At 38.7% G+C, this 14,209-nt stretch overlaps 1 protein-coding gene across 3 annotated transcripts in view; it reads right to left on the bottom strand.

Moving 5' to 3' along the window:
- DOCK4 (dedicator of cytokinesis 4) overlaps positions 1–14,209 on the bottom strand; it is a 405,529-nt gene that overhangs the window by 46,875 nt on the left and 344,445 nt on the right. For all 3 annotated transcript variants that reach the window (XM_032483672.1, XM_032483671.1, XM_032483673.1), the window contains exons 31-34: positions 11,218–11,366; positions 8,746–8,831; positions 3,950–4,045; positions 3,017–3,077 (exon numbers count right to left, since the gene is read on the bottom strand). In XM_032483672.1, coding sequence (XP_032339563.1) covers positions 3,017–3,077; positions 3,950–4,045; positions 8,746–8,831; positions 11,218–11,366 — 392 coding nt within the window. The remainder of the gene's footprint in view (positions 1–3,016; positions 3,078–3,949; positions 4,046–8,745; positions 8,832–11,217; positions 11,367–14,209) is intronic.

Raw genomic sequence — 14,209 nt, 5'->3', positions numbered from 1 at the left:
TGATTAGGTAGAGAGGGCTCTGGTAATGGAGCAAACTAGCCAATATGGCTGCTTAAACTGTACTTGGGCTTGAAGCCTGAGGACCTTCTGTCATTGTACTTTCTGGTGCCACTACCTAACAGATGCTCATTCGTCAAACCATGAAACAATGACATATAGTTGAAAGCATCATCAAAAAAATTTTTCCCCATTTATATCATTATCCTTCCCCTTTCACAGTGTCCTGCAGATCTTGGTCGTCTTTTAAAAGCTCAGTAAACAATCCTATTCACATCTCTTTTATTATAACCCAAATCATTTTAATTAGCAAGAATTGCTCTATCATAAACATAAATCTAACAACTCCATAGCAGGCTTTTACATTATTAAAGGATGATGTGCTCTGATAGCTTTCTGGTAAGAAGCAGATTTCTTTGGGAACAAAATATAAATGATCACTCTGTAAATGAATAGTCCTTAAAAAAAAAACTCTCTAGTCGGCAGATGAGAATCTTTCACATATGTCTGGCAAAATTAGTGACACAAAGAAGAAAACAATAATTACATTTCCTAGCATTAGTCATGTCAAAGATTATATATTTTTACCAATCTAACACTGCAGTTTAACTCTGATTGTGTAAAGAAAGCCAGAGCTCTCCAGAAAACAATCTGGAATTTGTCTTTCCAAAGAGTTAAGAAAAATCTCCAGGAGGAAGTGAGGGGCTAAAGTGAACCATATTGCAGCTAGAAAACATCAAGAACTTTCCATATGGAGGAGAAGCTAAAAAGATTAGCTTCAAAGCTATATGTCTGGCCCTTTAAAAAGAAGAATTCTTGTGCTGGTTGAAATTAGAACAGCTTTCAAAATGTTTGCATTTTCTAGAAGGATTATTCTTGGTCAGTTCATAACTAGCAGGATAAATTCTTTGTCTCAAGCGGAATACAGATGGGACCACTGATTTCATTAAGTCTCTGGCTTATTCCTCCTGGGAAACTCGAGTAAACACATTTAGGTCAGAGTACTCATTCTTTCATCCAAGGAAATGATCTCTTCTGTTAGACTGACTGAGGAAATGAACCGAGGGTCTACATTTATTCATGTACCTCCAAACAGAGGCTGCTGTGAAAGAAGACGGAGGCAGCGGAAGATGACTCTTTTGGAGAAAGGAAAAGGCGTTCTTTGAGGTTATTTAGGAGATTTTGCGCCCCAAGTTGCGGTAGAGCTTGCATTAAGGAAACAAACTGAGAATATCTGAAGTTTACAGAGCCCTTGGCTTTTCTCCCCAAACAATGATGTACAAGGAGGGATGTGGAGGCAGGTCAGGCTGAGGATCCTGCCATAGTGAAAGGCTGGTAAAAGCTGGGGAAGCACAGAAAGGAAATTTTAAAGTGGGAATGACTGTGCTCAAGGTTAGAATTAAGTGCTAAGAGGAGAGGTGATGGGCTGACCCAGTGAGCCTGGCCTGATGGCCTGGAGGTTACTGTTGGGTCTGACGACAAAAATGATGGAAGAACCTGCATAACAAGACGTGGCCTGATAGAGGATGCTCAGGTCTCACTATATTTAGCGACTGACATCGGAGGTGGAGATGTAACAATTAAATGCAAAAATGAGGAGGAAGTGGTGGGTGCGGTAAAGAAAGAGAAAGTCATGTGCTCAGAGATGAAGAACAGTGCAGCTAGAAAACAAATTAGGGAAACAGGTTAAAAAGACAGTCATGAGAGAGTGAAAATCCAGAGCTCTGAACAGGGGCTGTGAGGGGAAAAATAAAACAAAAAGCAAAACTGAAACCAACAAGCTAAGACAAGACAGAATCAGAACAGGGGACAAAACAAAATTTCAAGGTGCAGGCAAAGAGAACACAAAAGTATGTGAGAGACATATGGATCAGAGTAACAATTAGAATTCTGTCTGTGCAAGTGCTTGGAATAGAAGTGAGGTTTCATCTATTCTGCAAAGTAAGAAAAAGAAACCATGATATTCACAAATTTAGAACCGGAAGCAGTCACAACATATTCCCATATTTTAAATCTGATTAAGACAAATTATCAAAAGCGTCAATTCATCCTATATTAAAATCTGAAAAAGGAATATCTAAACGTATGGTCATTCTCTACCATTCTATCTAATAGTTAGTTATTTGACATTTCAATATAAACTTTGTTTTCCTAGGACAGTTCTGGTTTAGCCTATTATCTTTACACAGTATTTCTTTTTACTTTAAAAAATGTCTTGTTTGGCATAATTTATTTTTTATATGAAATCTGTGTATTGGCAGAAAACACAGGCAGCTTTCTGCCTTTTGCCAGACATTCCTGTAGTTAATAAATTAAAATCAAGATAGATCTCTGAGGCTCTGTATGGTTTATACTACTCAAGGTCAGGAAAATGTTTAAAAGAAAACCATTATTTCTATTTTTTTATGTTGATCGAGGGCAGTCTTTCTAAATTAGTTCCTGAAAATGTAACCATATCTTTTTAAATGCTATTAAAATGATACTATTAATTTCTGTATTAAAAAAATGTCTTGCTTGGCTGAAAAATTTTATGGTTATCCAGACCTTAATAATAGTGGTACTATGGATTTAACTTGCAAAGAAACTAGAGAGTGAAAATTCATGTGCTAAACAGAAAACTGTCATGTGTTCACAAAAGAAGAGCACACTAGTTTTTATTTAAATATAGAAGAAATATAAGAAGAACCGGAAGAAACTGTCTACACAGAAGTAAAAAGATCTTTCTCCAGGGACGTCATGCTTTTTCCTAGAGAAGCAACAAGAGACTCCGGAGTGGAGAAATGATGCAACAGGAGAAGGATGGAGCCACTCTCAGACCTGACAGCGGGTGCGTGCTGCAATGTTCAGAGCTGAGAATTCTCTAGCATTTAATTCAATCTGAAGCAAAAACACTTCTAAACTCTTCTAAGAAACAGCCAGATAAAGATACATTGTGGATTAAAAACAAACAAAACATAGTATTTCTGTGAATAAAACAAATGTTAGGCTATAAGGAGAAAAAGGGAAATTGTTTACTAACCAGGAGGCTAACTGTGCAGCCAATCTTTTTGCCATCGACCTCACCCATTTTCATGCAGTCCCTAAAAACAAAAAGCAAGAGTCAGAACTCAGCACTTCCTTCCTAGGGGCCAACACAATTTGTTCTTTTAGGGGGAAAAAACAAGTACTCTCAGGGACTAGAGGCAACATGCAAGTTGCTGTTGGGATCAGGGTTCAGCAGAAGAGAGGAACTGTCCCAGGTGGCGTGAGCTCGAGTCAGGGTCGGGGGGTTTCCGCTGAGAATTTCACTTCCAGGTGGACTGTGCTCCTTCTCCATAGATGGGGGGGGGGGCAGGTAGGGGGGAAAAGGAGGGGTGAAGATGTGTTATTATACACCTCTTACTGGGGTGAGAAGAGGCTGGTAAGCTTGGCCATCAACAGTGAGAATGAGGCTTTTATTCTTAAAACAACACCCTGCATTTAAGTGGGATGAACTGCTTTAGCAATTTAGATAATTTAAAAATCAAAAAATTATGTCTACAGAAGGTGATGGTGTGAGTTTCACTCTCCTTCGGCTTTTATAAAAATGCAGTATGGTTGTACAATTCTCTGTTAAATGGTCATCACCCTGTGATGAATGAATCTACTGGTTCTAATGGGTGAGTCTAAATAGTAAAAAAAAAAAAAAAGGTTTCTTTAACAACAGGACTCTGAGAACCTTCTCAGTTCACTAAGACTTTGAAAGAACTGTCCAAAAAAACTCAAAACAAAACATAAAAAAACAGGAAAAACAAACAAAGAATAAACCTCTAAACCCGCCAATTAGAAGCCTGTTATTTTACTGAGCAAGGTTCCTTGGTCTGATTATCAATTTTTTTTTGAGTGATTAACTCAAGTGGAAGGCTGGCAGTAGTCTAACTCTGACTTTCTAACTGGAGCTCAGCATATCTGGAAAACGGGGGACTCAGCTTACCTGTAATCTAACAACCTCTCCATTAGCCGAGTTACAGTGGCAATTAATGAAACGCCACTTTCCCTCCATGTTTCCCGCTCAATTTTCTTTAGGAGACTGGAAAAGAAAGAACCCAGGGCATTTTCAACATTTATTTTTATCAGTCACCATGACAACCATTTTACTTTCATCAGTACCTTAAATGCCTTAGCAACCACTGCAACATTTCATAAGTAGCACAATTTGCAAACAATGTCTTACCTAGGATAGGGACCAAATAGTGGAATTCTAATCCAGGAAGCATTGACAAAGCAAATTGATTTTCAGATTACCAAGTCATCAAATACGAACACATGCATATAATCAAATTTTCAAAATATGCAAGCACCTCACAGCTCAAAGACATTGTCTCCTAGCTTCTCTCTTACGTTAACAGAGGCTTGCGCCTTGCCACATCAAATAACACTGCGAAAAGCGAAAACAGGAGTGCCTCTAAGTTTACTTTTAAGTAAGATCTTGCTTTATTCACAGAAAAATGTTTTCCTACCTCTCAGAGGAATGCATCTTCATCCAAGCAATTTTACTGCAATGCAACTGCTACAGGAAAATCCTTGTACAGACGGTATGACGTTTTGCGTTTTTTCCTCTCACTTAACATTTGCCCACTCAATACATATTGTACTATCTGTGCACTCACTCAACAGTTTCATTCATTTTGTCATTAATCACAGAGGATTTTCTATGTGCTTGTTACAGCGGATTGATGGCAAGTACTGAACCACATCTCTCCTCCTACACTTTTCCCTAATCTTAAGCACCTTGGAGCAGAGGAACTACTATGTAAACACAAAACAATAACAATCATAATAATTAGGCTCTGTTTTACTTTCACTCCCACCTCTCCACAAATTAACCATATACTTGGCAAAAACCTTTACAAAAAAATCCCAAAGATAAAAGTAAGAATGTAGGCATGACAAGATACTTTCTTACCCCTCCTAAATTTAATGATCATTATTTCTGTCTGAAATCTTATTTCTCTTTCATCTTGGTTTCAGGAATAACACAGAGAGAAAATATTTCTGACAAGTACCATCTAAACCTATCATACACTGTTCTTAGTAGGAAAAAAAGCTATTTGGTCAAAGCTTGCCTTTTTTTTTTCTGCCTATGGCTACATTCTCTCCCAGTTTTCCTTCCCACTCCTCACTCCTTGCTATCGCCATTCCAGTGCCCAAGCATATGTCTTGTCTCCTCATCGGTTGCCTCTGCATCCTTGATCATCCGTTTTTCTGGTTTATTCTGAACTGTTTCCTAGATTAAGGAGGTGGGGTGGGGGAGAAGTAGCACACGAAGGGATGGAGCTTGCCCTGACTAATCCCCACAAGGAAAAACCCCTTAGTTTGTTCTAAATGGGCTTTCTTTTAAAAACCTCTGAAAAGCACCTGTTTCGAGCTGAAATGCCAAACTGGTATTGAACCAAGTTCTCAAATGAAAATCTGCCTGCCAAAATAATGCAGGATGATGGAGAAATCTTCCCAAGTGACAGCCCACACCTCATATACTTTAGAGGCTGAAAAACAAAGAACTCAAGTTAGGTAATACTTCTAAAAATATATGGAGACTTCTTTTATAGGCATGAGTTTCATTAATTTGCACAGCCTCCGGATGCAGTAAGAAATCTGAGATACATAATCCTCTTGTAAAAGGAGGCAAAGCTCTGCAGTCTGTTTCCTTGACTAACTCAAGACCCAATTATCAGGACCAAGCCTAGGACCCAATTCATCTGTTTTCTTGGCTAGGCTTGTTCCTTCTCTGGGGAAGCTTGTCCTCCCAGTTTACCTGCTACTTGTTCACAAGGAGAAGCTATGGGACAAGAAGAGTCTTTCTAGATAACCTGGGTGACACTGGCCTCTAATTTGGTATATTTCCATTTGGTCCATCATCGTGCCAACGTGCCCATGTCAAGTACACAGGGAAGTCATCTAATAACAGTGAAAGGTGATTTCTCATTTCTAATTTATAGGCAATGGGACTCTCTAACACTGGGGAGTGGGATAAATCAGGGTCCTGCAGGAAGACACACTGCTCCTCAGCCGTTTACTCTGTGATTGAATATGAAGAGTGCGGGATCTGACCCTCAGTCTACCTCTCTGTGTCATAACAGCATCACCTGGAGGCCATCATTGTATCAAACACCTGCGTCCGTGCCTGCCCTTCTCAATCCAAAGAGAAGAGCTAGATACCTGACGTGTGTGTTACACAGCTAATCCTCTGTCTCCTAACTATGACTAAATGTGCAATCACAAAATAACGATTGTGGAATGATCTGGAGTCTTGCTGAATTATTTAGAATAACACAGAACAAAGCATAGTAAAGGACTGAGGGGGAGGTTACCTCTTCTGAAAAGCCTCTTTGGAACCCGAGGCTGTTGGCACCCCTAGTAGGTGCTCCTACAGTAGTCACTGCTGCAGCCTCGGCCTTAGGAGAGCAGCTGGCACAGGGAGATACTTAATAAACAAAGCTAAACGAGTGAGTTAAGTGGATCCAGGGAGGCAGAATTTAATTATGATACCCTGTTCTAGATAACATGCGGGCGGCAATGGTCCACAATTTCAGCATTATCAACAACAATGAATCCTGATCCCTATTTATTTAAGAAGATGTAGTAGGGTAAATGAAGATAACATGAGGGTTAGGGAAAGGTGAGCTGAGTTCTTAGGAAGGACTGTACAAATTGATAGTCTCATTCTAAGGAGGCTATTTTGGCGAGTACGTACTACATTTTAAGGAAGCAGGGAGCTACTTTCAGCTTCTGAAACAAATTTTAAGAAGTTTTAGACATGAATTACACAGAACAAATGAGAATCTGCACCATAAGGGCTTGTGTTCCTAATTCATAATGTGTGCAATGACTCATTGTGATTATACCAATTCATTGTGATTTTTGTTGCCAAAGAAGCATTTTATTGTTTCCTGAAATATAGTTAGATTTTCACTTTCTTTTCTGAGCCCAGGTAGTAATGACATTTAATTAGCACTTTAGATTTTATTTATTCCCCATATGCTGATCATAAAAGCATGAAAGAAAAATATTTATAGTAACATTTCTAGTAATATGCTAAAAATCAACAAAAGAATAAAAATCTCCACTCTTGAATGAATCAGCCCCCTTAAAATACTCCTAATTATAGAGGCTTAATATTTTAATTATTGGTTTGATCTTAATGTCAAGGTACATCTTCTATTTCAAAGCCATATTTATATACAAGAAATCCAAATTACATGCTATCAGGCCTTTATTAAAGTAGATAAGAGGCACTATAAAGCTATGTGAGTGTTTATTAATCTTATGAATTTATTATAAATAATTAATCACAAATCTCAAAAGATTCATTTCACTGAGTGCTTTCTCATTTTAGTTCTTTGTTCAAACCAAGGACTAGTAACTGAATTGAGAGTGGTTTTCAAAAGCAATTTATTATATCGGATGAGGTTTTAATCAGAATCCTTGCTAAATTCCAGCTGTCATGGAAGACAGATGCTTTGTACATCAGAATGAATGAGGGCTTGGTGAATAATTATTAAAAGTTCCAGTTTAATTACAGTATCAGAAGAAAATGTCATTGTTCAGGGTTCAGTACAAAGAATGTATTTTATCACCCACCATCACCGCAAGCTATCTGTATACCCCTTCTTGGCTTTTCCTTTCAACACAATTTTCTAAAAAGCTTCAAGAATGATTTTGAATCAGGCAAGCTGAAATCTACCAGTCCCTAATAATACTTTTCAAACCTAAATATTAATATATCCGCTGCTCTAAACTTAAGATCATAAAACGAATTACAGAATTTTGCTTTTGGCTCTCAGCACTAAAGCATTAATATTGAGTTGTAGGTGATACCTCGGCATAAATGTAAGTAAAAGCACGTTCTGTAATAGAAAAATGTATGCCTGAAATGTTTTTGCATTTCTGAAAGAACTGCAAACATTTCCCAAGCACAAGGAGCTGGTTTTCCTTCAAAAAGAAACACTTTGTAAGCACACAAGGCTTGAAAATGACTGAGAGCTATGGAAGGCTGTTGGGAAAACAAGTGCTAGAATCAAAACCCTAAAGCACGAAAACCTACTTCTGTGTCCTCTCTGGCCCCTTGACACAGTGGCTGAATACTTGGTACAAACAATTCATCCTGCAAGGCTGATCACATTCCTACATGAGTAAGGACAGTCTCAGAGTCTCCTAACAATACTCTACTATTTCTCAATCCTCCATACAAACCCTAATCACAGAATTTACTAAAAATGATTTGCTTCTTTCATATTCTAATAGGAACATTTAGGAAGCAATTAATGCTGAACGAGCAGTCGTTACTGATGAATTAAATCAAGTGTTGAAGAACAGATGCAAACTAGGTTAATTTTCCCAACAGCAAATCAGCCAAGGATATCTTGCTTTGGAAAGCACTGTGTACAAACATAATAATCACACCACTATTTCGTTCCCCTTTCCCACTCCTAACCCTATTTAAAAGCATTATCTTGCAGCCCCAGCTTAAAAATTATTAGGCATGAAAAGAGTGAAATTTGTTACATAACATTTGTGACCTGTCCTAATCAGACACTAATACAAATAGATATGTCTAATCATCAACATAATAAGATGCATTCGCCAGAGTTAGGCAATTGTCCTTTATTTCACACTCCACAAAGACAAAGCACTCCTGTGAGACCCAAGCTGTCTTTGTAGCTCTCAGTTGCTTAGCACTGACACCAAATCCCCCAAACAGAATGAACCTGGGATGAACATGTTACTCACATACTGTTGAAGAGCTCGCGGTATGTTTCATCACCTTTGCCTTCTGACATCAGGCTGTCCAGTTTGTCAATTAGCTTGGCTTCCACCTGAAACATACCCAAATGTTACTCTCATTCCTCCCCTTCACAAGGAGGATTTTCTAGGTGAGTTGAAACATTTATTTCCACAAAAGAAAAAGCCACAGTAAATTTTGTGAAAGCAACATTATCAGCTGTGGCTAACAGGAGACACCCCCTTGGAATTCTAGGGCACCAATTTAGATGCAGCAACACGACTTCAAACTCCCAGTGGGGTAGCATGTGCTGCCGCCAAAGACTTCTATTTGTTGATTCAAACACAAATGCTTGCAGCCCAGCTCAAACGTTTCCTAAGTTCTTTTTTTAGGAGCTGTAAAAACTGGCAAGTCTAATGTCTTTTTTTTTTAAATCATTATATATATATATATGAACATCAGCAAACTAACATATCCACAAACATTAAATCTTTGATGTGTTTTGTATCTATTTTCTTTCTCAAAACAGTTCGAGGTTGCACTGAATCTTTGCTGAAGTTGAGAATTTGTCCTAACCATGTACAGATGGTAGATCCACAGACATATTCTAAGTCAGCAGTAAGCAGCATGAGAGAGAAAGAGGACATATTTCCTGAAAACCACAGTCAAAACATTTATATTTTCAAAAATGTAATTCCTTTAGGAACTTGAATATCAGGAAGGCAGAAAGAAATACCCCTTCATCTGTCTAGGGCAGCAGAAGACAGAGAAAATGAAGAACCTCTGCATGGCCAGAGAGAGTTCACAAGCAGGGACTGGGAGGGATATCTGACTTTGTCAAAGGGCTAAGCCCAATGATTCCCTCTGAATCAAATTTAAGTAAGGGTGTAACTGAGCAGGACCCTATGCGGCCTTCCCAGGACAGACCCTCCTCCATATCCTCTGCTGCACCTCCTCTCTGAAGTACCCAGATAATAGTATCTCCTGAATATTTCCTGACTTTTTCAGATGCTAAAAATACCAGGCAAAGGAAGAAATTGACTACTTGATGATCGCGACCCCCCAGACCTTCTGGCACTTAGGGATTGATAGTGTTTGATTCCCTTGTTACCTCAACATCAACCAATCAGACAATTATCTGTGGGCTGATCATGTACCCTGCGACCCACCTCTCCCTTACTGAGCCTTTAAATATGCCTTGCTGAAACCCTCTGAGGAGTTCAGGGTTTTCTTGGGCATGAGCCACCCCATCCTCCTTGCTCAGCCCTGCAATAAACCTTTCTCTGCTCCAAACTCCTACATTTTGGTTTGTTTGGACTCACCGTGTGTTGGGCACATGAACTTCACGAACTTGCGTTTGGTAACAAGGGGATAAAGAGAAAAGGGAAGGAAAGTGAGTCTTCCCTGATACAATTTTTAAATAGTCTTTCATTCACCTATTAGCTGTCTTGAAAATAAATGTAGATATGGATACAGATGAAATGCCATGCTTTTGGCAACAGGAGGGTTCTAGGCAGGCATTCAGCTTGCTCGTACAGTTGACAGTCATTTCTGAGACTTGAGAGAGGCTTCGTTTGGAGAAGCAAGGAGGGCCAGATCCTGCGCACAGGTGGCTGCACACAGGTGAGCACGGTGACTGTGTGAACCGATAGGAGGTCTGCTATCTCCAACATGAGTGGCTTGGCATGGCCAAAGCAGCTGATTTCTGCCATGAGATCTGGTTTTGGAATAAGAACTTTTGTCTTTCCAAAACTGGAGCAGAAACAAGGTCCTACTGTACAGCATAGGGAACTATACCCAGTATCTTATAATAACCTATAACAAAAAAGAATGTGAAAAGGATCACATATACGTGTGTGTGTGTGTCTAACCGAATCACTGTGCTGTACACCAGAAACTAACACAACACTGCAAATCAACTATACTTCAATTAAAAAAAAATAGCTTTGAAGCAGAGCTATTAGATCCTATGTCAGAGAGGAAGGATAGGCTCATCTCCTCGGAATTTCCTTCACAACAATTTCTACTGCTTTTCCCATTAAATTAATTCTTAATGCTTCAAGCAAAGAGCAATAAAACACACTGTGCATGAAATGTTCAAAGCTAAGCCATTCACTAAACACAATTTGCAGACCACTGAGAGGTCAATGATTTTAAGAATCATTAACCTTCTGATTACACTGTGCTGTGTCCAGCATGGAGCAAATGAAGTCTCTGCCAGTCCTTAAACACAGACCTAGGAAATCATAAGATTTTTAAGTGAAGGAATGAAATGTTTTTTTCAGGGCTTCTCGGAGGCTCAGGGGAACACAGTACCAGAGAGGTGTCTAGCTTGGGAGTAGACAGCCCAGGCTGGAATCTGGGTCCCTTGATGGCTGCTTTGGTGCTCATTCCCCAACTCAGAGTTGAATGTGGTGGCTCAGAGATGCTCAAAGAGAACTGAAACTCTTTCAACTGCTATGAGGAGCACATCCACCTACCTGTTTAAAATTGCCACTCCGCCTCTGCTCCCAGTCCATCATATCATGAAAAATAGGAATCATGACATTCCGGAGATCTGGCTGGGGTATCAAGGTCACTTCTAGGAAGGGGCCGATTAGGGCAGGGATGAAATGAAGCTTGTGCTCTCCTAAATGAATGAAATATTTATGTTTCAGAATATTTAGTTTTAGTAAGATTTCTGAACATTAATATTATCAAATTTGTTTAAAACTACTGTCACAAGTCAGTTATAGTTGTCTCCTCAAGCAAGAGAATATTTCCCTAAGCAGATATATAAATAGGAAATCTCCATGTGTTAATATTTCTCCATGATTTTTTTATTAGAAAACTAGGGATCTGCCTTTTTCACAGTTTAAAAAGAGCATAAGATACAATTAAACATTACATAAATCATCAGGAAATAATTATGTACAGAACTGCACATTCACACATTAAAATTTGTATTCAATCACTAAAAATGAGGTTGAAGAAGAATAATACAGGTGAAGGTTTTCAATATAAGTAACTGAAAAAGCAAGGTACCATACAGTATGCACAGGTACCATACAGTATACAGTATCTTTCATTTAAAAAGAAAAAATATATATGCTAGTCTAGAAGATTCTATCCCCTAATATTAACCACACGATTTATCTCTGGGTGATGATATTACTGGTAATTTATATATATATAAAAGGTATTTCTTATCTGTCTTATATAATTTACATCTCTAAAAATATAATAAACACACAGCCTAAATAAAAATTTAAATGGTAGTCCAAACAACAACAAAAAAGAACAATTTTCTGAAAAGACTACAATGTGGTAATACTGAACTCAACAAGATGTTGAGGAAAGGAGCAGGGGGACATGAATGATTTTGTCTAGCAGATGAGTGCTGAGTCCAGTCCATTACCCTAGTCACCCATGTTAAATCTCAGAGCTTCTATTTTTATAGTAAGAAAACTGTATGCTATGGAAAAACTGTACTATGTACATTTCATATATGCACATTTCATGTATAACCTTTTCCTAGATGGAAAACACGTGATACTGAAAACATCCACTGAGAACCCAAAGAACGAGTTTGGAAGCTGAGCAGAAGAGAGCTGGCTTTATGAAAGAGGATCATTTCCCTCTTATTATTCTTTTCTTCCTTTGATCTTTTGTAGTAAGAGTTGAATACACACAAAATCATGCTGGTCAGAGTTACTTGCCAATTTCAGAGTTACACATCTTCACATTAATTATCACTTTCTCTATTTTTTTTTTGCACTAGAAGGCATGAAGGTGGCCACAGACTTGGATGTACATAAACCAGGGTGAAAGCACAGTTTAAATTTATATTGATTTTAAGGGGGCTTTTAAAAGAGAACATGAAGGAAAAAATCTGGAAAGAAGAAAAAAATTTAGAAAGAGGAGAAAAATGATGAGATGGGCAAACTCAAGTGGGTGTTTGTGAAGTCACTGCTTTTTGTGACTGGAAGTGCCTTTGGATATTTCCGACATCTTCAGAATGTGGCCCCCACTCTTTTCCCTCAATACTAGGGACAACAGGAGGACACACTGGCAGGCCACCGCCAATCTGAAAGTCTTTTTCCATCACTGAAGTCACACAGTCCTTTCATCTCTCTCTGAGGTTTCATCAAAAGTAACTGAATAATTTCTCACCATCTCCAAATTACATATCTACACCCATTACGTGTTCAGAAGAAACTTGGCTTGTAATTCCTTCTGCTTTTCTACCTTTATTTTTGACCTAGGTAATATTTTATCTTTCCCAAGGGACTGCTTAGTTTTCCTCACCAGAGCAAGAATACCTCCTTATTCATCAAAAGAAACTTCCCTGTTAGTCGACCCTTGTATATTTATCTCCAAAGGCATGAATACTTTCAAGACCAACAAACTCACTGTAGCAGAACATACAGAGATATCAATTCATAGCTCTTCTCCCTGTATTTCCCCCATCCTCCCAACACACGCATTTCAAGCAGGTAACTAGCAGCCAGCATTTGCAATTCCTTTCCATAGTTATTTTTGTCAGGGCAGAAAGCAGAAGCAACCTGAATTCAATCACTCCTACTGTCATTTGTAAAAGCCTAAACCCACACACCGCTTCTTCAAGATGTCCTGGCAAGTGAGGGATAGAAAGAGAAAAGGTGAAAGAGATTCCTGCAGAGATGAAGGCTGGCAAATCCTGAGATCTGCTGGCTATACACCTGTTCCATGACCCTGCCCCAGGAGATGTCTGTGGGGCTTCAAAGCCTAGTCACCCATGCTGTGCTCCAGCAGAGCCATGGACTGAGGGGACCCTGCGCACAGGACAAAGATCATCTTGGCACGTGACTAATAAGCAGGACCTCCCTGCTGTCTTGACACTGTGATGACACCAAGCCTTTGCACAGCTTTTGGGGGGGGGTGCGTGGGGGCAGGGGGATGAGAGAGGCAGGAAATAAAATGCAATTTCCTGCCAGCCCGTGAGTCCTCTCATACCTGCTTTGGTGGAATGAGATTCAGAGTTGCTACCTTACAATCTTTATTTTTCATCTTTCCTGAGTCTGGTATCCCTCGACCTCTCTAACACAGAACATCCTTAGCCTGCACTTATTTTATTTATCACCTTTTGCTTGAGTATTCTTGAATTTCCTGGTTTAAAAATCTCTTCCATTTATAGACATTTTACAACATGATTTTCTTTAAAAATTTTTTTTACAAAATTACAAAGAATAGTAAAATAAATCCTCAGACTCATCATCTGGCTTCAATCACTATCATCAATTTTTTTTTCTAATTTTGTTTCACCTATCAACCCAACTATTTTTTTCCCTAGGAAATTTTAAACCAAGTCAGAGACATCATATCATTCTACTTGCACAAACATCAGTAAGAATCTCTAACAGGTAGGCCATTTTATAAATATAAAATCACAATGCCTTTATCACATCTTTAAAAAAGGCAAACAGATACAACTGTATATAAAATGGACAAACA

This window comes from Camelus ferus, chromosome 7 (assembly GCF_009834535.1).
Source record: "Camelus ferus isolate YT-003-E chromosome 7, BCGSAC_Cfer_1.0, whole genome shotgun sequence".
In the NCBI taxonomy this organism is placed as follows: Eukaryota; Metazoa; Chordata; class Mammalia; order Artiodactyla; family Camelidae; genus Camelus; species Camelus ferus.
The sequence above is the reverse complement of the archived record's forward strand: the minus strand, read 5'-3'. Positions and strand labels throughout refer to the sequence as shown.